The sequence below is a fragment of the Diabrotica undecimpunctata genome, chromosome 10 (genome assembly GCF_040954645.1).
Source record: "Diabrotica undecimpunctata isolate CICGRU chromosome 10, icDiaUnde3, whole genome shotgun sequence".
NCBI lineage: Eukaryota > Metazoa > Arthropoda > Insecta > Coleoptera > Chrysomelidae > Diabrotica > Diabrotica undecimpunctata.
The window spans coordinates 34,016,928-34,040,906 of NC_092812.1; the positions used below are offsets into that span (position 1 = coordinate 34,016,928).

The following is a 23,979-nucleotide window of genomic DNA, read 5'->3' on the forward strand; positions in this document are numbered from 1 at the left end:
TAGACAAGGTCATTCAAAGTTAAGCCTAATTTGTTTATGCGGTATTTTTAACTATTTTAAAAGTTCTAAAATTTATGGAAATTCTGCAAAATGGACTAAAACAAGAAATTAACTGCTTTCGTTTCAAATATGTCAGTGATGCCATTTGCGATAAATCACTTTCTTAAATGATTATTCCACTTTTTTTTCATCTATGGAACAATCGGGAAATAACGGGTTGACAGTGTAATTTCTCAATCGATCAGTTGTATAATTTATTTTTCTAGCTTTACCGATTTTTTTGGGGTATCCTAAACCCCATTTCATTACGCAGAATATATAACTGTTAAAAATTTTCTTTACACGTCTGGTTTAATATGACAGATCTACCCTTAACAAATATCGTGGGTACGTCATTGTCATTTCTCAATACATCCCACAGAAATAAAATTATCCTAGAAAGGCTATAATGTGTTAGGAAACCCCCCAACATGCATATTGACTACTTAAGAATATAGAAAACACATGTGGGTCCCAATCATGTTACATCAATTCCATTCTGCAGATTTTCTGGGGATGAATAATTTGTTGGGAACCCTTTGTTGCTTGTGGGCCATACCTAAGCGTCGGAACGCCTATTCAGCTGTCGGTGCTCCTCCCATTCTGGCGCCTCGACGCAGGTCAGAGCCGAAGAGCGCACGAGCTCGTCGAATACTCGTATATAGCTGGTCAAAACGCGACGAGCTACCGATAGGGAGAGATCGGTGGCACAGAACTGTTTTTCGAGTTTCCTGGAATAGATTACACCATTTAGGAAGAACGGGACTTACGAAAAATCGGGAACACAAATTTGTTTTCGGGAAGGCGACATAGTTTCTCTATTTATGTCACAGTATTGGTCTGTTAGGGAAACATACTGATACTATATAATTTTATATAATTAATTTTAATTTATGATGTTTCGTAGAACCTGATAGTGTTTTACTGTGTATTCATCTTTATATTTTCGGATGTTATTACCTTATTGGGGAAAATTGGGAACAAAAAATTTATTTTTGCCAGAACTCTGTAATTTGTATATGTCTCTGACTACATAGACAGATGTTTTAGGACGAAATACTAGACCAAGCATTATTGTTAATACGTTTTGCAATTTTACTTTCAGAATATTTTCCTGTATTACAAAATAAATTATATTAATTTTAATTTTTTTTTAATTGATGTTTTGCTATTTTCCATTTTATGATTTTCGAGTCTGTTAGCATACAGAATTAACAAGCATCGGGTAATATTCATGAACAAAATTGTTTTTATTAAAATGGTGTAATTTCTTAGTTTGTCACAATATTGATCTTTTAGGAAAGATGCTATACAAAGGAATACCTGTAATACTTTTGTTTATCTCATTGAAGTAATTGAATTTTTTAATAAAATAAAATTATTAGTAGTCTGAAAACAATAAACCCTTACGTGGGTTTCTTAGTTTCTTTAACATTTAAGGGTTGTTGTGAAGGTATTTAACTTCTTAACAAATTAACTTATCTTAAAAGAAGTTATTTTTCTAGGATTTCTTATCTCATCTCATCTAATCATCTTATAATGTTCGGACTGTCACGATGTGGAAATTTTGCTTGGAATATTAGTTTAGTATATATCAAAAACCGACACATTTTTTTAGACTTCGGTTTTCCATCACTGCCTAGAGGAGGATCATCCTGTGGTATCTGATCCATTCGGTCAATTAAAGCAAGCCTATCAATATTTACAAACATCATATACAAAAATAGTCCAGTTACTACTCAATTTGGATGTATAAAACTAAACTGCAGTTACACTAGTATAGTCGGTTCGATATATTTACGCGGGTTTCGGATTAACAAAATTATGCTAATGACTCATTGATAACCAGTTGCAGAACGACTTCCCAGAAAATTAGGTGAAAACTGCATTAATGGTCATATTTTAAAATACATTAAAATAACATTAGGGTAGGTATAAATTTGTTACAATATTGCAGTTGAATTGATTCTTTGCCAGTGTTGACATTGTATGTTTGGTGGAAATATTTAAAAATGCCTAGACGTGTGTTAGATGTAGATAGTCTAATTTGTAGTGTACATAAGTATTTTACGGATGAAAAAGAAAGTGGCGGTCCTTTAAAATCGGTAATGTCTGTTCAACAACGCGTATGTGATGCTCTAGGAATTAGTGAAACCAAACTAAGAGGAGTATTACAAAATCGCAATAATGAACGGCCGAAAGAAGATCACCGAAAAACTCGCCTATCATTGAAAACGAAAGATATTCTAGATGGAAAAAAATTTGAAATTCGTGATACCATTTATCGAATGCGAGCCAACAAGGAACATGTGACCTTAAATACAATTCTCTCGGAATTAAAAGATAGAAAATTTGACGAAATTGGCAGAACAAGTCTATGGCAAGTGATACATAATTTGGGTTTCAAATTTCAAAAGGAGGATAACAGAAAAGCCCTTTGTGAAAGAAGTTCTGTTGTGCATAAAAGAATTAACTTTCTAAGAAAATATTCTAAATTAAAAGAAGAAAGGGCAAATTTTATATATTTAGACGAAACATGGATATTTTCTAGAGGTGCAACCAAGACAATCTGGCAAGATGATAACGTAAAGTCTATTAAACATACTGATGGAGAAGGGAAGCGACACATAATTTTACATGCAGGAGGGAAATCGGGTTTTATAGAAGGTGCTGATTTAATATTTTCATCTAAATCAAAATCAAGTGACTATCACGATAATATGAACACAGAAATGTTTGTAAAATGGTTACATGAAAAACTTCTCCCAGGTTTAAGTGAGCCCAGCCTAATTATTTTAGACAATGCACCTTACCATTCTGAAATATTAAACAAAAGTCCAACGAATTCTTGGACAGTTAATAAAATTAAAGAATGGTTGACAAAGGAACATATATCATTTACACAACATATTTTAAAATCAGAATTATTACGCTTGGCAAATATCCACGCAAAACCATAAACCTTTGTTGTGGATCAGATTATTGAAAGTTACGGTCATCAAGTTTTACGTCTGCCACCGTATCATTGCCAGTTTAATCCCATCGAATATATATGGGGAATAGCAAAACAATATTATGACAACCATATTGGGCCTAACGGTTATAGCGACGACGCAGTTTGGGAAACTTGGCGAAAAGCACTTTCAATTGTAACTCCAGAAGTGTGGTGCAACTGTATATTCAAGTGCGAGAAACTAATAGAAGATTGGTGGACTCGTGAAAATAAAATAAACGAAATAAATCCAATCATAATAACAATTAATGGCGATGACAGTGATGATGATGACGATTATGATATTTTTGATGATAATGACTGATTTTCATTTTTGTTGGCAAGTTAAATTTTTTTATTTTTCATTAGAAATTCTCTCCATGGAACAAATATACATAGACCATATTTTCTGTGTGAATTGTAATATAAAATTATTATTAGGTTTATATTAGCCACATTAGACTCCATTAATGAAGTAATTCTCCTTATTATACTGTCAATTATATAAAAGATTTTCCATTATTATTTAATTAAAAAAAGTTATGGATTATTTTTCATTTCATTTGACCAGTTGATATTTCCCCAAAGAGCAGGTAATTAAAACTGGGTACTTACAATCAAATTTTTAATCCGAAACCCGCGTAAATATAGCGAACCGACTATAAATGCTGTGTTCATAGTATAAATAAGGCTAGACAAAAACTTGTCCATTCATCCATGTAATCCGGGTAAATTCCATCAGTTGTACTGGCAACTTCAACAGGATTCTATTTTACTCGTGGTTTGTAATGTCTGTAAATACATTTAATTGTATTGAACAAATATTAGATAAAACAGTTCAGCGAATTTAAATGTCAACCTAATCAAATTTAAAGTATTTAACAATTACTTTACGAGACATCGATAGGAGAAGAATAGTTTGGGTTTAGGCCACAAAGGAGGGCAACGGATGTCTTGTTTGCTTTGAAACAGTTGATAGAGAAATGTGACGAGAAGAAAAGAGAGCTACATTTGGTATTTATAGATTTTGAGAAAGCGTACGATTCAGTTCCTAGACATGAGCTATGGAGATGTATGAGAGAGCGTACACCAAAGTAAGCTTTTGTGTCGAATTGACTGAAAGTTTTCTCGTAACGGTTGTTTTGCATCAAGGTTCTTTACTGAGTCCCTACCTGATTAATCTTGTTATGGATGTACTGACAGAGGTAAGGAAGAGGACTCCTTGATCAAATGCTCTTTACTGATGATATCGTGTTAGTACAGGAGAGCAAAGAAACATTGGACGAGAAGTTGGATGGTTGGAGAAGGGCTATTAAAGAGGTAGGACTTAAGGCTAGCAGGTCGAAAACGAAGTATATGAGTATGGTAGGAACAGGAATGGAGGACAATTAGGACGAGTAGAAGAATTTAAATAGTTGGCTCATACAAATTGGAAAATGAGACACAATATCGAGAAATATCCTACAGGATACAGGTTGGCTGGTTTGAGTAGAAGCGAATGAACGGGGTACTCTGTGATGAAAAAATCCGAAAAGGACTGAAAGGAAAGATATAGAAGAACGTGTTGGTGTACGGCGATGTTGCCTACAAAGAAGATTCGGGAAAAAAAATATGGAGGTAGCTGAACTAAAGATGTTACGGTGGATCTTAGGTAAGACTATAAAAGATATGATCAGGAATGACATGATTAGAGAAAGAGCCGTAATGTCTACAGTCTAAAAAGGTTTAAGAACAAATACTGCAATGATTTGGTCAGGTCAGAAGTAGAAATGAAACCTATGTGAGACGAAGGATAGAGCTGTTAGAAGTTTAGGTGAAGAAAGTTAGAAAAAAAACCGAGGGGAAGATGGAAGGACTGTGTGACAGAGGACTTAAGCCCTGCAAATGGAAAATATAAGGAATAAGAAGAAGAAGAAGTAGAAACAACTAGTTTAAAAAAATTTAGCCTAAAATACCACTTTCCTTATTTTAAGATAATTACGAAGAAATCAAATAGGATCGTTGGCCATGCTATAGTGATTGTCCATGTTAACCTAAATTTATAAACATTAAGAATCTCTGCTGTTCTGAAATAAATCAAATTCACAGGAAAATTTTGACAACGTCGTTTAATGTTCACCTAAAGTTTTGTCTTGGTTCAGTGACAATAGAGTGCTTGAAGTCAGGTCACTTCTTGTTTTCGCTAGTTTAGTTGTTTACAGGTAAGAACTTATGAATTTTTTAAGGGTTGTACACTTGTTTTTGATCCATTATAAAGGTAATCATTAGAGATATAGATATAATGTAGCCTGAGTTATTAAACTAATGTTGTAACCAATCAAATTTTAGGATAAAACATTTTTAGATAACAAAAAACGAGCAAATTTATTATGATAGTAACTATTATCAATAATTTAGATATATAAACAGTTGTTGGCCAATTACTGTGTTTAATTTCTAAAATAAATTTTCAGAAATAATTTGTTTCCCATAAAAATGGGCACTGTAAGTTACATTATTCTTATTGTGGCTTTTTTTTTCAGTTACAACATGCCAAAGGTCTCTGCACGTGTTTCTTACAGGAAAAAAAAATAAGGAAGAAGATATAATTAAGGCTTTAGAGTATATTGAAAATGGTATAAGTCAAAGAGAAGCTTTAAGTTATATCAGATTCCAGCAACACTTCAGTTCCCGTCAATGTTAGATTTAATAAAAACGTTTCTTTTGGACCTAACCTAGTATTAACTTTAGAAAAAGAAGCAGTTCTAGAAAGATGGATTTTGACGTTATACAAGAAAGGATTACCGTGTAGCATGGAAGAAATTGAAGATTCAGGGAAATATTTCCTTGACGCAGCCCCTTGAGAAAATCCGTTTAAAGATAACCATCCAGAAAGAGGATAATATCATGCCTTCCTAAAAAGTCAACCAAATATAACTCTAAGAACCTCAGAAGGAATAACAACAATTAGCTCAGTTGTAGCCGAAGCAGATATAAGAAACTGGTTTACTAATGTGAAAGACTATTTAAAGGAAAAACAATTATTTAAGGTTCTTGAAGATCCCAGCAGAATCTACAGTGGAGACGAAACCTATTTTTGGCTTTGCCCAAAGAACAAAAAGTTCTTGAACCAAGAGGAACTAAAAATGTGACAACACCTATGATTTTCTATGCTTACAAAAGACTGTCAGCCAAAATTGTTAAAGCTGTACATGAAACCTGGGGAATTGGGTGCAGTGACAACGGTTGTATGAAATTCGAATATATAGGAAGCACTTTTTATCCTTACTTAAGCAAAAGTATCATCAAATTTCCAATAGCCTTATTCGTTGATGATTACAGAATGCATTTAACCTGAAGTAAGGGAATTATGCACAAAGCTACAGATAATTCTAATTGCTCTATACCCTAACTCGACTCGAATTATGTAACCTGCAGATGTGGGCAAAGAACAATTTTGCTGCTGTTTTAAAAACAGTGGTTGATAATATAAAACCTGAAAATATTAGAAATGGTTTTCGTGCCTGCGGGTTTTTCCCTTGAAATGTATCCGCAATTGGTTATTCAAAATGCACTGCCAAAGTGGCAAGACAATAGAAAAAGATAAAGACACGGAAGTGAGTGAAATTACATTTAAAACAATAAAAAAATTTTTTGAAGAGGACCAAATGGAAAGGCTTAAAAACTTTGTTGAAAGTGATGCACATAATTCCGATTTTTTGACATTGTTTTATATTTATAAAGAATTTTTAAAGGCAAGTCCATCCGTGAATACTGATCAACAGGAAGATATAGATAAACGCGAAGATACAGATCAGCAGGGTGGAACGGACCAACTCTATGGGAGGATCCAATATAAAATCTGTGAGCTAGAATTAAATCTTGAAATCGGAAATTTACAGGACAAAAAAATGAAGCACTTTTCGATAATTATCGTAAATGAGTAAATGTTTGACAAATATTCCTATTGTAATAGAAGAAAATACTGGACTAGACAACCAAATGCCTAGAACTTCATCGTTCACCTCTAAACACGATTTATTAAATAAATCATCTTCACCAATCAGCGATTACGGTATTTGGCTGAAAACTCCTGAAAGGAAAAATAGAGACGAAGAAGCTACCATTTGTTCCGTTCTTCCGTAAGAAAAATTAAAGAAAAAATATCTATAAAAAAGAACTGGAGGCGAAGAAAGAGAAACGTAAGATTGAAAGGTTGCACAAAAAAAACTTAAAGGAAAACAGACGATTAAAAACAGCAGCAATTAAAAGAAAGTCTAAACAACACTGTCAACACTAAATTTAATTTATGTAATATTTTCAACAAGGGTTTTTCGTCCTATAAGAGTCAAATTTTCGTCCTCCTCTACAAGCCCTAAAATTAGGTCATGTGTTAGGAATCTGTAAACAGTAGAAAAAACTAAACTTCTATCATATTAGCACATGTTGAGTGATGTATATAGATTTAACAGTAGCAAGCAACATTTGATGTATAACAGCATCATGCATATTTAACCCTATCGTGATTTTTGTTTGTAAATTAAGCAAAACAGCATTAAGCATATTGACGATATCAGTTTGTAGGCGACCACCAGTTTAAGATAAGGAAACGCAATGTCTTCCATCCTATTCAATCTAGCCTTAGAATGTATTGTAAAAAATACCAACTTTAACTTGGAAGCACAATAGTAAACAGCAGCCTACAAATCATTGCATACTTAGATGATATAAATATCACCCTAAAGTGCTTTGGTGACAAATGCTGAAGTCATTCTCCTGTAATAAAAGATTTGCCACCAAATGGGACTGAGAGTAAATTTTGATAAAACCAAATAAATGGTATGGAAGAAACCACCGCCCAAAGTACTATCATGTAGTAGAAAAATGTAGAAAACGCCGCAGAATTTACATATTTGGAATAGGCAAAAATAACAAACAAAACACAGAATTAAGCAAAAAATCTACCTAGAAAATTTGGACTTTAGAGATCTACAAAACATTGATCAAACTAGTTCTCTTCTATGGTCCAAAAAATCTGGGTGCTATAAAAATCGACAGAATTTCAACAGAAAATATTTGAAAGAAAGTTCGTCTTACACCGATATGGTGGTGTCAGCAAAAATGCATTTGAAGGAAGCCATACAATTTTAAATATAATCAAGCTCACAGAAAGCCTAACGTAATAAAGCTGGTACAGCTAGGAAGACTGGGATGGATATGATGCGTATGAGTCCTGCTCAACCAACAAATATCATAACTCAACAACACCAGCTAGGAAGGAATGGCTTAAAGTTAAATATATGGAGTAGAGGAAGATTTGAAAAATGTAAAATGTAGAAAATGCAGGGCGACAGTGAGAAATAAGAATGAATGAAAAGTACTAAATGAATATCTCAGAGCTGGGCAACCAATGTTCCACAATACATAGAAAATAATAAATAAAAAGGAAAAAAGTAATACGTCAGAAAGTATTAACTAAATATCGTAATATAGAGGAAATAAGAGTTGTCTGATACCAACAAAAATGCGTAAAAAATATTAAGAGACTTTTTGCTAGTTTTGATTCTCTACTTATAGTTAGTCAAGATTTCGCATACAAAAATACAGACGTTATCAAACAATAAACGGTTGTTATACAATGTTATACAAGTCAATTGGGCTTTTCATTGATACATCGTATTTTAACAAAGAGCAGAAAAATTAGTGGCTTTCGTTAAAAGTGCAGATCGCTTGGGTAATTATCGCCGATACAAAGCGTCAACTTGTCAAAAACAACTCTTGGTACAACGGCCGTTTCAGTCAACAGCGACGAGTGCCATCCAGTAGGGTTGGAGGCTGCTCCCACATCGTCAATACTTTTGTGGTTGTTGTAGTCCAAGACATCGTTTTCGATAGCGGATGTTATTATTCCATTGAAGTAAAGTACAATACACAATATTTTGTTGATGTTATAGATCAATTACGTTCACTTGGTGTTAAATTATTTCATATTGTATCACGATTTGAACCTTTTGATTAAACTTTATTTCGAACATTTTACTTTCGTTTTAATATTATAAACTTTGTAGTATATTTATGTCTTTATTGCTAATTATTATTAACATGTGTTTATAAATATTACCTTTAAATTGCATATAATAAAATTTAATTTTTTCGATTGCATTGTGTTTAAATTATTAGAATTGAACGTTGGGTATAATAAAATCATTCAGATTATTTTGGTGCCTTATGGTAACTTGATTCTTTAATAAAATTCACCGCAGTCGACAAGCGGTTCCATTTGATGCAACATAATTATATTCATTATAATTAGTTTGGTATATCTGTTTTTTAGTTATTATGATCTCTTTAAATACTATGTCGCTTGTCTAGCTATCATTATTTTCAACTTTAAAATGATTGTCTTTGTGTATTTTTCGTTGTCAGGCATAAAGATAAAACATCGTACTAACCTAATTTTTTTGAGTACCTACCAATAAATTATGACATTTGTATAGCTTCGCTATTTTTTGAAATGCAGATTTTGCTTTCTCTATCCTACATTTGATTTCTAGGGAATGGTTAGGCGATACAAACGGAGGAAAATGGAAAATAGAAAAAAAAACAAAATAAATTTGTTCTAAAGAACATGAAATCTCAAACCAACATATAAAATAAGTATAAAGATGAAAATGGCTATATAAATAATAGTAACAATGCAGAAAGAGTTAGCAGAAAGTATTTTTCTCCTTGTTAGCTTTCTGTTATATATCGATTATACTGCAGCCTATTGACTTACTCATTTGATACCCATTTCAGAATTGGAGAACCCTATACCAACTTATACAGGTCTACTGGATGGATATCATCTGTTTTTAAATTACTTAATATTCTTCAGAAAAAATTTGTTTTAAAAAAAGAATCATTTCATCATCAATGCTTTCTAGGATTACATATTAAAAATCCTTTAAATCAAGTTAAATTAATTTTAAATGACATTTTTGATAAAATAAATTACTAGGATGTTTAAGTTAATAACAGAAAAGAAGAAGTACAGAGCTAAAAGAACAGATATACAACGTATATGCAAGGTGGAGAGCATCAAGCACTATAGGTAAGAAATAGAAGAGTAGAATAGAACGATCATATAAACCGAATGACAACAAATAGAGTAGTAAAGACAGCAAGAGACGGTTCCCCAATAGAAAGACGATCAGTAGGAAGACCGCGAAAACGATGGAACGACAACTTACTGGAGGCAGATTGAAAATCAGTCAAAGCCATGTCTACATAAAAAAAAGAAGAAGAAGAACGATGTCGTCTGCAAATCTTAGATGGTTAAGGTATTATCTATCAATAGATAGGCCTTTGTTCTGCCAGTTCATTTTGCTAAATATATTTTCTAGAGTTGCAGTGAAGAGCTTTGGTGAAATTGCATCTCCTTGTCGGACGCCTCTGGTAGTGGGAAATTCTTGAGTGTTTTCATAAATTTTTACCTTAGCTTTTGCTTGTCTGTATATATTTGCTAAAGTCTCTATGTAAGGTTTGTCAATGCCTTGGTTGGTCAAAGTCTCTATTGCTGCCTTGGAATATATAGAATCGAAACTTGCCTTCTTGAAATGTATGAAGGTTAATGTTAGCGGTATTTTATAATTATTTTTTAGATCTGCTCATTAATTCTCAAAACGTATGAATATGATCCAGCGTACTGAATCCACTTCTGCTTGCTCTCTTGACTCTGCAGCATCTAATACATTTGTTAATCTGTTGTTGATGATCTTTGTGAACATCTTGTTTGTTATTGGTGGTAGACTTTTAGGTGTGTAGTTTTTGATATCCTCTTTGCTACTTTTCTTATGAATGAGAACTATATTTGCTATGTTCTAATGGTCTGGTCTGCATCTTGATTTTAGGCAGTTCATAAATATGCCTGTTAAGATTTTCTAGGTTTTTCGCCCGCACATTTAAGCAATTCCACTGTTATGCCGTCCATTCCAGCTGCTTTATATATATATATATATATATATATATATATATATATATATATATATATATATATATGGATTCTCAATAATTATTATATATTATATTTTACAAGTTTTAACATGACAAAATATCAAATAGGTATGGACCAAAGACTTAAATAAACAAAATAATTAATAGCCATATTGGCGAATGTAGTAGTTGTTTTGTATCTCAATCATTTAGTAAAAAACCCTTAAATATTGATTAGAGGTTATTCGCAGGTCACTGATTACAGAAATGAAACTGAAATCATAAAATTAATGCAGAGAATGTCAACACCAACACGAAGCTTAATTAATTTTCAGTCTAGCCATAGGATTCAGATGGCGAATTCTATAAACTAAGTCCGTTTTGGTTTAAATAGCCTTTAGACCACACAGTAAAACAATCAAGATACAGTACTCTGGTATTTTATGGTACTACCGATATTTGATTATTGTTACACACGTGCTACAAGGTACGCAACCAAAGCACTTTTAGAAATTATAAAGTTATTACCGTGACCAAACGCTCAAAATACAACCGATATGGTAAAATCTCAGATTATGATTACGTCAAATTAAAAAAAAAACGTTATTTGCAACGTTGCCAAACACAAATAGCACCCTGTCATTTTTCTCCGCCATTATCTATTTTCTAAACTTACCGATTTTATTTGCGGGATCCACTGATCAAAAAAAAAATGTTGGCCACTTTTTAAGTTTGACTCCGAAGAATAGGTGCTGCCTTTTCATATATATCAATTCAAATCTCCAAACATTATTGGAACCAGTTAGAGAATATGTAGAAAGGGAAAAGCAATTGTTAAGCTTCGATCAAGTAGTGGATCTATTCGAAAATATACAAGGATCAAAAGACATAATCAGCGTAACAAAATTGTACTCAGAAGACTCTTATGTACTTATAAAGTTTCTAACGGAATTACATTCATACTACATCGACAAAAGAATGAAAACCATAAGCACCAAATTAATACGAAAACTTGGCAAACACATAGGTTTACTCTCTACAGTGAAAACTTCATTATCGGAAGAAGATTCCGACTCATCGGTAAATAATTCCTCTAAAGAATAATAATATCACTGTTGACTTCATGTCTGTTCCATCACAAGTCTTAGGAAAAAACATGAATATTAAAAAACACAATAAGTTATCTTAAAGACTCAGAACTGTATCAATTATTGTAATTTTTTCTACCTTTACCTGTATTATATTTTTTAGGTCGCTAATAACCCTTGTGGTTGCAGCGTAAATAAATAAAAAAAAAATATCAAATTAATTGTTTTTTTTTTTCTGTTTTGGATTTTTTGTGTTTTGTAAGGAGGGAGGAAAGACATACCTCTCTACGTTCTGCTTCCAATGTCATAAATTTCACTACATTGCAGATGGTGTCGTAACTTTGGGCACCTAAAAGCTTATCTTTTACTAGTCAGTTGAATTCTATAATTAAAAATCTGCCACGGATTATAATAGTATTAGAATCAATTCTGAGCTGTTCATGCTTGCTTGCTGGACATTTTGCGGCCATTGCTGAGCAATCTCAGTTTTCCGGACCACTGTTTAGTGGTTTCCTTTTTTCTTAGAAAGTATACATTGGATCCAATTTCAAAGTTTCAGAATACAAGTTTTGTTCCGGCTCTATTCTGGCCTCACAAGTAGAAGGGAAATGGATAGCAGCTTCCAGTAGAGCCCAACATGCTGAGAGGAGGTTAATGAAAGCTAACTGTCACCTGATACCTGGAGTTGAACTATACTAAGCTTCAATTTTTGTTTAATATAATGATTTAAGATCTAAAAAAATTAAAGAAAGAGTTAAACAAGAATTGAATCATTTCCAACATTGTGCTTAATTTTTTGAGCTGATACAATACAGAGATTGAATTTTATAAAAATTTTGTAAAAGTTTTATAGATAAAAATTGTCATTTCTTAAAATGTTTATAATTTTAGTTTCTTAAAAAAAATGTTATAATCATAACAATAACAATAGTTTATAAAACATTTTCTATGAGACATCTACTTTAGACCGAGCAATTTTCGAAGTAGATGACACAACATTACTTAAATAAAAAAAAATAAGAAATTCGTAATAAAAGAAGAAGTTAAGTCGTTAAAATTGTTGAGTAAATGTTGTCAACATACTCTATACATAAATAACAAATCTGTTCGGTGGAAATAGTCCACACACTTACATAAGGCCTGTACGGGCTGATTTTTCTTTGTGATCAAAATAAACTTATCAAATTTTTTAAATTTAACATTTAATCAGGTGAGTTGTTTGTTAGTAAAAGAAATAAATGCGTCAGTTTAAAACAAAAACCATTTATTTCAACAAATAATTAAAATACATTACATTACCACTGTGTATATCCAGATATAGCTGATGAAAGATGATGATATGACTCTAGTAAAGTGAAGTTCGTGTAACCGTCTCTAATTACTCTGGTACTTAATAGTAATTCAACAGGTAATAAAGATATCATCTTGAATTTGCCAAAGCTCCAGCAACTCTCAAGCTTTTCTAGGTAATATACAGGTTTAAGACAATATAACTTACAGTTTTTAATGGTCTGTCTGCTTCTTGAAAATTCACTGACTCTAAACTGATAACAAATTCAATAAACTTCACTAACAAATCTAAGGAAATTTATTATATTACTAAGAATAAATCTATATTTATTTTAGCGATTGATAGAGTATATAACTCTAGATAGAAATAGACAGATCGATACGTCTGTTCCTCAAAAAGACCCACTCAGAAGTGGCTGTTCTTCCTTCAGAAAATTACCAATTCGTACTTTCGTACCAATCGTCGCCATATTAATACGAATGGCACCATCTTTAATAAACCTGTACAAGTGGTCGGATATGCAGATACATAGACATTATTGCTAGGTACACAAAATCTCTGATCGAAGCAATTCGGTCACTAAGGGCGTCTGCACTGAGAATGGGATTAAAAAAAAATGCACAGAAAACCAAGTATATGTATTGTACTAGATCAGGCAACCAGATACCTAGACTATTAATTGATGATCTGGAACTGGAAGGTGTAGACACCTTCGTCTACCTGGGCTCGCTACTGACCAAAGACAACAATGTCAGCGAAGAAATTAAAAGAAGAATAGTGCTTGCCAATAAGTGTTATTATGGCTTAAGGAAACAGATGGCTCAAAACTACCCAGAAAAATTAAAGTTACCATAATATAAAACACTAATAAGGCCATAGTTGACATACGGGTCAGAAACGTGGTCACTTCACAGAACGACCAAGAATTGCTTAAATGTTTCGAGAGAAAATTCTAAGGAAAATATATGGAGGAGTCCAAGAACAGGGTTTGTGGCGTAGGTGCTACAACTTTGAGTTATACAGAAGTTTTGGGGAACCTGACGTTGTAAAATGTATTAAATTAGCACGCCTTCAATGGATAGTACATGTAATTAGGCGAGATGAAGAAGCAACGATCAGACAAATTTTCGACCGAAGAGGACCAGTAGGAAGACGAGCCAGAGGAAGATCAAAACTTAGGTATCAAGATAACATAGAGGATGATCTATAATCCATCGGAGTTAAAGCATGGAGAAGAGTTGCCAGAGACAGGGGCGAATGGAAGATTTTTCTGAAGAAGGCTTTGGCTCATAACGAGCTGTAATGCCACTGGTGATGATGATGACTTTCGTACCAATTTTTTGAAACTAAAAAAAGATTTCAAAGCGGCATGGCATACTCAGTAGCGTCGTATGCTGGAGTTATGAATGTATAAACAAGATTATTACAGTCTTAGTGAAGATTTCGATTACTAATGACGTAAAGATATAGTAATAAATTTGTGAGGGATACTTCGGTATATACCTGGTCATCTAGGACTTTATACCAAGGAAAAAGTCCCCAAAGCTCAATTCTTTTGATATTTTAGGTATCTTTTCTGAATGTTAAAAATAAGTTGCTTGTCGTTTCGAGTTCCACTTCGAAAATCCTTCTTAAAATACAAATAAATCAAATTATTTGGTTTTGTTACTTGGAAATACAAAAATTCTGCTAATTATCTGCTTTATTTCTATTGGCAATTCAGATGTATTATACATTTCAAAGTAGATGACTTTAGTCCAATGTTCTTCTCTGTATATATCTTTATATGTTTAGCACCCAATTTCAGTCCATTGATTTTTTCCTGCTGATGTCACCTAGATATTTAAATGCCATTGCTAGTTTCTTTGTTTGGTTTCGACGTTTTTTAACGTTTATATTTTGACGTTTTATGTCATTTGTGTGTTTTTTTATTCTTACATTCTGGGTACTAATTGAATCATTTTATTGCAAGTCACTCATTTTGACCGATTGGCGTACAAGTTGCTTTAAGATGAGCTGAATCAGGTAAAATTTTTAACATCTGAAAATAAATAAAAGAAAAATCAAAGACACTGCTCTTGTTCCAAATAGAATGTAGTAGGATCTGGTAATTGACGTTAAAATAAGAAAATGCTCAAATTCCTTGTCTTCTTTTAATAATATAAAATCACTTTTATATAAAATCACTATAATAAAATAAACTTATATAAAATCACTTTATATAAGTTTAAGCACTTAATTTTTTGCATAAAAATGGTGCCTCATATAAAAAAAAGAAGAAAACTTTTTGTCACAAATTAAACAAAGAATTAATAATAATTTTTTATTTAAAAAATCTCAGTGGCGTACCATTTTTTTCTTATATTCTCATACATATCTGTCACAATCTTCACATACTTACTAAGGATTCCTTTGTTATTGGCCACCAACCACAAAACCTCTTAAGGAACCCCATCATATGCTTTCTTAAAATCAATGAATAATACCACTTTAGCGTCTGTTTCTTTATTCCTGTATTTTTCCATTATCTACGTTAAAATTAAAATTGCATCTGTTATTGATTTGTCTTACATAAATCCAAACTGATGTTCGAATATCTCGGTTTCTTCACGTATCTTTTCTTTTTTAATTACTCTCCTGCATATGTCCATGGTGTAACTAAGTAGTTTTATGGTCCTACAGTTTAGAAGTGTTGTATATCTCCCTATACATCCCTCCTTCTCCCCCAGGTATTAATATACTGCTTATTTACTCCTCTCCTTTACATTACCTCTCCTTTTACCTGTCTTTAACAACTAACCAGATAACTTCAACATCAGCTCCGGATGGCAGACGCTCTGTACTGAAAGTGTCCCACCAGCTATACGACTCTTCCCTGCTGCATATCTTGAAGACCTGAAACCGCATCAGAACAGGATATGGTATGTGCCCATATACTTCATAAATGAAAAAAATCGGTTTAACCCAGGTTGCTACTGCGGCATTCCAAACCAAACAACTGACCACATAGTGAAAAAGTGTGGACTGAGACGATATCAGGGGGATTTGAAGGACTTTTTCTATACCACACATTCCAACCTTGAATCTTTTAATATAACAGTTTATATACAGTACGTAAATCTTTCAACTGAACATAGATAATATACATTGAGGTAAGTATAGCAGCGCCGCTTTTCCGAGTTTACGCCAATATCCTACCACACTAAGCGATAGCCTATAGCATACAATGCGATAACTCGATAAATCGGCACCTTAGGATCTGAAATTTTACTGTTGTTAATTAATGACAGTGGCTATCTTTTGTATATACTGGGTTTTTAAGTAAATTATTTATAAATAAGAGTAATTTTGCCTTTTTACTGATAAAATTTTTTGACTAAAAGTTATATAATTGTTCTTCCCGCCTCTAGTTTTATACATTAGTAAATGTCAAATTTATTTTTATTTTTAACTGCATTGCAATAACTTATAAATAAAGCGCAGTTGCCACACTTACCTCAATGTATATTACCTATGTCCAGCTAAAAGATTTACGTACTGTATATCATAACATGTTTTTTTGTAACCCATACACTGAAATGTGTTATTTACTTATTCATTTTTAAAACATACGCTAAATCTTTCTTTATTTTTTGAAATTGTTGCAGCAACAGCTTGCTGGTTTATTATTTTAGTGATCATTACTATTACTGTCTCCGTTAGATCAATTGGTTTTCTTTCATATTCTTAATTAAATGAACTGTCAACGTTCAGGTTCTATTGCTCTTTGATAGTGAACTAGTATTTTATTATTTTCGTATAGAATATGTCTAATCTGATTTATGCTTTACCCTTCTTGGTATCAAGTTGATTGCATATATTTATATAAGTTTCTACTATATCTTTTGCTACTGCTACTTTCACTTCATTTTGGCGATCTTATAATTTCAAATGTCTTGTCCAACCTATTTTCTTGTCTCGTATCCGCGTCTTCCTCAGGTTTCTAAGCCATGACGTTCTTCTTCGACCTGGCCCTCTTCTTCCGTCTACCTTGCCTTGTATTATTAAATGGAGTATATTATATCTCTCTGGGTGGCGCATAACATGGCCAAAATATTCAAGTTTGCGATTTTTAACTGTTTTGACGACTTCCGTAACTTTTCCCATCCGATGCAAAACCACTTCATTACAAACTTATTCGTAGGATTCATTGATACACCCAGATTTCAAAGGCTTCTAGTTTCTTGAGAAGTGTATCCGTCAAAGTCCAACCTTTGACACCATACAAAAGAGTAGAGAACACATAACATCTCACTAATTAAATCTACACCAAATTAAAAATGATTAAATTGATGTCTTAAACATATTTCTTTAAACCTTTTAAATACATTGGTGCTTAAGAAACATATTGCTAATTTGCTATGTTAAATCCTAACTCAATACGTTAAATAGTAAAATAGTTACAGATCATTAAAAAAAGTGTCCCAAGGTATAACACTCTCCCCTAATTTTGTTCACGTCACATGTTGACTTCTCTTTGAAAACATGTGTTTCTAATTGCCCTATCTAATTCTGTTGCTAATTCAAGCATTATCTCTAGTATTATATATTTTTTTCAAATTCTAGTATATGTGGCGACAAAATATATTTTTTTAATTGTATTTTTATACCCCGTCTGTAGGTTAATACATTAATGATTAGAGAAAATACTTCAGGAAATAAAAGTCTGACAAGGAAGATAAAGAAAAAAGTACATATCAAAACTATAAAATGAAGTTAACTTATATTAGTTGTTTTTGAGTTTTAATACCTTATTTGAAAGTGTAACAGGTACCAACTGTATTTACCTGTAAGAGTAGTTGCATAGTAGGGTGATATTTCTGGTGAAAAAAGCCAGAAGAAAATAGATTCTGTGCAGATAAACCATCGAAGAACTAATTACCCTGCGACACCCGCGGCGCCACCCCTCCCCAAAAATTTAAGATTTTGTTGATCGAAAAATATCACCGATGAAGATTGAGCCAAGCAAATCTGGTTGGTTAGTGGGCTGGCCGTGTTCATTAAGAAAAAGCCTTGAGTTTGATCGTTTTTTAAAAACCCGAAACGTCTTGATAGTTAAGCGCATGTTAGGGGTGGTGCGAAAGTAGCCAGCGCTAGCGAGTGGAAGTGCTACGTATTCCATTCATGCATGTTAGACTAGTCGCGCTCAAACTCTCGCGGTGAAACATCGTGTCGAACTACTGCTCGACAGGCCGGTCACGTTGTTTACGATTTCTTTGAACTGTTAATGAATTTTAGTTTTTTAAATCAGACATGAACTAAAAACACTCGTGTTGTTTTCTATTCAGTTTTTACGTTTAAGACAATGGACTTTCAAAGTGCTATGGAAACATTTGCTGAGGCTTGGGTTGCTGCTAACACCAAGGGGGCACCCCTATCTGATATTGCTACACAGGTACATAAACAACATTTTCTACACACTCCAAAGCAACACACTAGTGTGATTACATTCAATTCAGTGCCAAATATTTAAATATTTCTGTTTTATTTACAAAATAGATGACAATTTCCTTATAAATGACTTTATTTGCAATGTTTTTGAAAATTATTTGACAAGTACTTGGTGGAAATTCATAGTAGGTAAAGTTGGTATAAAATAAAACAGGTTGTTCATATTTCACTTCCAGGTACCAGCTTTTTTTGGAAATATGTCCAGATTGCTTCATTTTTAAAGTTCTGTTTAACATTTTTTATCCAAAAAATACTGTAATAGTAAATGACGTATCTTTCTAGTAAATATTGTCCTAAATTTCTTCATTTATGGCATTCCAATATATAATCAAAAGAAAAGTCCTTAAATAAAGTTTATCCCGAAAAACACTCCAAAAATACTAATAATATTAAAATCATTCCCTTTAATAGGTCATATACATGGTCCATTATATGCAGAAAATGTTAAATCAAACTGTTGGAATAATGTGTGCAAACCAAATAGTTTGTTTACGATCTGTATCTTCAAAAAATAAACAATTGGTTCCTAAAACTACTTTGGTGATCAAAAGACAAAGTTTAAGCGGTTTTATTAATATTAATATCTCAAAGTTAATATGTGTTAGTGATTATATAATGACAGTATATTTCAAATTATCAATAATATATCGAACAACTTCACTTGTTCCAACATTCTTTCGATTGCTGTTTTTAGCTACAAACATCTGATTTTGACATTGTCGTATATTTCTATATATTATTTTATCCTTCTTAACTTTTATTAACCGTCTTCCTTAATGATGTATATTTCTGACATTAAAAACTTTGACAAGCAATACCGATGCTTTTCTACAAATTTCGATAAGCCCGACACTACTTTTCTTCTAGTCTGAGTCTGGATAGTTGCAATTGGCAGTTCATTAAAAATGCAAAAGCAGATAGGTCATAAATTACTGCCCTACAGATGTAGTAGAAACCAGTAAAGTTGTTTTGTAAAAATTCCGAGTTATCTATTAATTTGTTTAATTAAATAAACAATAAAAAAATAACTTATTTTTAAATTCAAATGGATAATCCATCTCACGTCCATCTGTTCATGTCTCTTTAAAGATAATTACCAAGTATTTAAAGAAAAACCATTAAAATAGTCATTAGGGTAGCTTATTTTTAAATTAAAATGGATTTTATACTAAATTTTTGATAAGGGTATGTAATGAAGAAAAACAAACAATGGAAATTGATGACTGTCACAGAAATATCCTTCGAAGATAATACCATTCGTTATATTAAAAAAAAGGGATTCCAACATTTGACAAAATACTAAACGTAATTTAAAATGATAATTTTCTCACTTTGGCCGAATTATTTGCTGGCGAAGGCAATATTTGAAAACTATTAAAAGATTTAAAACACACGGGAGATGAAAACTGGTTAAACATATACTGTTTCTACTGTGGGTAGATAAAAATATTACAAGTTCTCAACAAGTCTTTCTAGAAGGATATTCATGTGGTTTAAATGCTCCCTCAAGAAAGGTTCAAAGATTAATAATTGCGGAATGGTTTACTGGAGTTTGTTTCAAAATCCACTAAAGATTACCACAAAAAAATGAACTATGTTGTTGAGGATTATTTTTCTTAGGTATTGAATTTTCTACTAAAGTATGCGTCGTTGTTTTCGATAACTACAGATATCATTCAAAATTAGTGAAAAGTTACCGACGGTTTCATGGAAAAAATCATATTTTTAGAAAATATGATGCCATTGTCGAAATAACAGTATTACGATTGCCACCTTATCACGATCAACTAAATCCAATACAGTTAATATGGGCTCAAGTATAAGGGGAAAGGGGGTAGGATAATGGAGAAGAACTACTCAAAAGAGGTCTGAATGGAACGACATATCCAGACAGTCAAAGACCCATCCACAGTTATGTCAAAAGAAGATGAAGAAGAACCTCGTATATTAGTGTAGTATTAAGTGTATCTGAAACTTGCCAGTTTCATGCATGAACTACTAAATTCCTTGGTGGTTCTACTATTTTTATAACTTTAGTGCATTATAATGATAATTTTATTCTGAATAGAGGGGTTTTGTACACTTCAAAATTTTGCGCGATCAAAACTGCCCGTTAGAAAAAAATACACTTTAAAAATGCATAATTTTGTCACGATATGGATTCATGTAATATACCAGGTGCATAATCTTCACCTATAATAATTACAAAAATCTTTATGCAAAGATGCACAGGTTGACTATTATATTGTATACGGGTCAAATTTTAGCCAGGTACTCTTCACCGGGAGAGAGAAAATATTCGTATAAAATAAGACAAACACAGTTCCGTATTACATCAAATACAGGGTTGGCTGATTTCTTAAACTTAAGAGAATTCCTGGAAGTTAAATAATAAATATTTTTTTTAAATTTTGAATTAGAACCTATATTGAAGACACAATGACCTGCATTTAAAGTTCCCTCAGATGAAAATTGGAAAAGTGATTATGTATACATAATAAATAATACAATACACAAATACCTGGATGTCGGTAATGCAATAAACCTATTAAAAAAGGATTAGCCGTAGATAAACAGTTCTCCGAAATGATTACGTTAATGGTATATTTTTAAATAATAATTCAACTAATTAATATTTATAACGATAGATTTAAAAAAATATACGTTATTTTGGGGATTAATTGTATTTATAAAAATAGAAAGAAAGTAAAAATGCAGAAATTTTTAGACCGCTTACTGTCATCACTATCTTCTTGAAAAATTATGATGAATTTATGCACTTCAGTTTCCTATTCTACAAAGGAATCATCTGCATCTATCAATTAGTGACATTGTGATTTCCATTCATTCGCGATGAATAAATATTTAAAAAAACTCATCGCACCATTTTTCTACTGTTTTAAACGTAAGGTCAACATTTCTGTAAGCTACATAATGTTTTACTGCACACCAAACAGATTCGATAGGGTTCAAATCCGGACGATAGAGGAGCACATATTAATTTTAGACAGCCATTCTTTCGTGAGCTCATGTTGGGTCATTTATTAATTTATACGTTTATTCCAACTTCATTAGATGTTGTGATTAAATAAATATTCAGTCATTTTTATTGCCATTGTCATTTGGAAATAGGTAGGAAAAGTCCTTGATTGGAATGATCACTCCAAAATTTTAACAGAGTATGAGAACGGAGCACACTAGTTTGCTCCCAAGGTAAAAAAACCCTCTTAATTATATCCTAGTTCGCTCCGAAAACCATAACCTAGTTCGCTCCCGTGGTCAAGCGGATTAAGTATTTATCTATTAAGTTCTAGGAAAATTAACACCAGGAAAATAGGTCCTGTGGGTTTTGTATTTTATAGTAGAAATTGTATCAAATATTGGTAGTTACATATTTATATAAATACAGTGATAAGCGCGCTAATAACCGGCAAAATAACGCAAACGATGGAAAACATATGAAGTTGTAAGATAAAAGAGATGAAACTAGTAGAGATGAGAAATTTAGCGATAGAAACCTATAAATTTACTTTCTATTACGTATCAGAGGAGGATACCAACTAAAACTGTCACTGTCACAGCGGTAGTTTCCAAACTCTTACGTCTAATGGTGGGAAACAATAAATGAAATGTAAATTTATAGGTTCTATCGCTAAATTTCCCATCTCCACTAGTTTCATTTCTATTTATCTCACAACTTAATATGTTTCCATCTTTTACGTTATTTTGCCGGTTATTAGCGCCATTACTGTTATGCATTTTGAAAAATGTTAGTGATTGATTTAGAAATTATATTAGAAATTTTGAATTGTTTTTAAAAATTACTGAAATAATTTTTGTGCCTATTCTAAAATATAGGTATAATAAGAAAGCAATACAAGTGTAAAAACTAACATACACCATGGACAATATCTATTCCTGATATCGACATCAGTCTAACAAACCTAAGAAAATCAGAGATATCATCAACCGTCATTAAACAAAAGTTTTATACACTATTAAACAGATATGGCAATACCTACAACGTATACACCGATGCGTCAAAAAATGAAGACAGAGTTGGAGCAGCAATTTATTCGGAAGACTCCTCAGTTAGTTTCAAATTGCCATCAATTACAACCATCTTTTCGGCTGAATTATTTGCAATTCTAAAAGCACTATTGTTAATAGAAAACAAAAACAAAGAAAGATGTATAATAATCACAGATTCTTTAAGTTCATTATCCTCACTGACTCAATTGTACTGTGACAATCCCCTTCTACTTCTTATTAAAAAAGAACTTAAAAACATTGCAAATAAGAACATCCAAGTTCACTTTTTATGGGTGCATTCTTATATAGGAATTGAAGGTAACGAAGTTGTAGATAAACTGGCTAAAAACGCACCAACTAACCCGATGTCCGAAGAAAGTAATATATTGGTACAAAACGATTTAAAACCATACTTAAAACAAAAAATAATTCAAAAATGGCAACAAACTTGGAACAACACTCCATCAAGGCTATACGAAGTCAACAAACATTCACATCTTTGGTAACCAAAAATAAAAGACAGGAGAGAGCAAGTGATACTTACCCGTCTCCGTATCGGCCATACACGACTTACTCATGACTATTTATTAAAGCGCAAAAATAAACCAGTGTGTGAAGTGTGCAACAGTGTTCTAACGGTAAAACATTTTTTAATACAGTGTCCCAAATATAATAGTGAATGACTCAAATATAACATACCCAACTCCCTAAGAGATACCCTAGAAGAAAATACAGACACCCGAAAAATATTTTCCTATCTCAAAGACTGCCAAATTCTTCAAAAGATCTAAAATGTACATTGTAACACACAAAGATATTATTAATATCCCAGATTTAGCCATACGGCTCTCACTCCCTCTAAGGGGAAAATTCACTTATCCCAGATACCTACGGTATCAAAAGGGTTGAGCTCTGGTGGGACTCTTTCCGTGTTATCGAGCCCTAGGTGACTTGGTATGCTGGAGTATCTCCCAAAAATTTTCGTACACATCTGGATGTTGAGAGAAGTACAGCTTTCTGCATGGTCTTGTAGAGATGTTCATTCAGACCTAGCTTTCTTATGTTTTCTAGGAGGTTCTTCGGAATAACTCCAG

General features: G+C 32.4%; 1 protein-coding gene across 1 annotated transcript in view; it reads left to right on the forward strand.

The window, feature by feature from the left end:
- Nucleotides 1–18,542: 18,542 nt before the first annotated feature.
- dve (SATB1_N and homeodomain domain-containing protein dve) overlaps nucleotides 18,543–23,979 on the forward strand; it is a 189,949-nt gene continuing 184,512 nt past the window's right edge. The window contains exon 1 of the mRNA XM_072545959.1: nucleotides 18,543–18,797. Within this exon, the coding sequence (XP_072402060.1) occupies nucleotides 18,708–18,797 (90 nt within the window). The 5' untranslated portion in view covers nucleotides 18,543–18,707. The remainder of the gene's footprint in view (nucleotides 18,798–23,979) is intronic.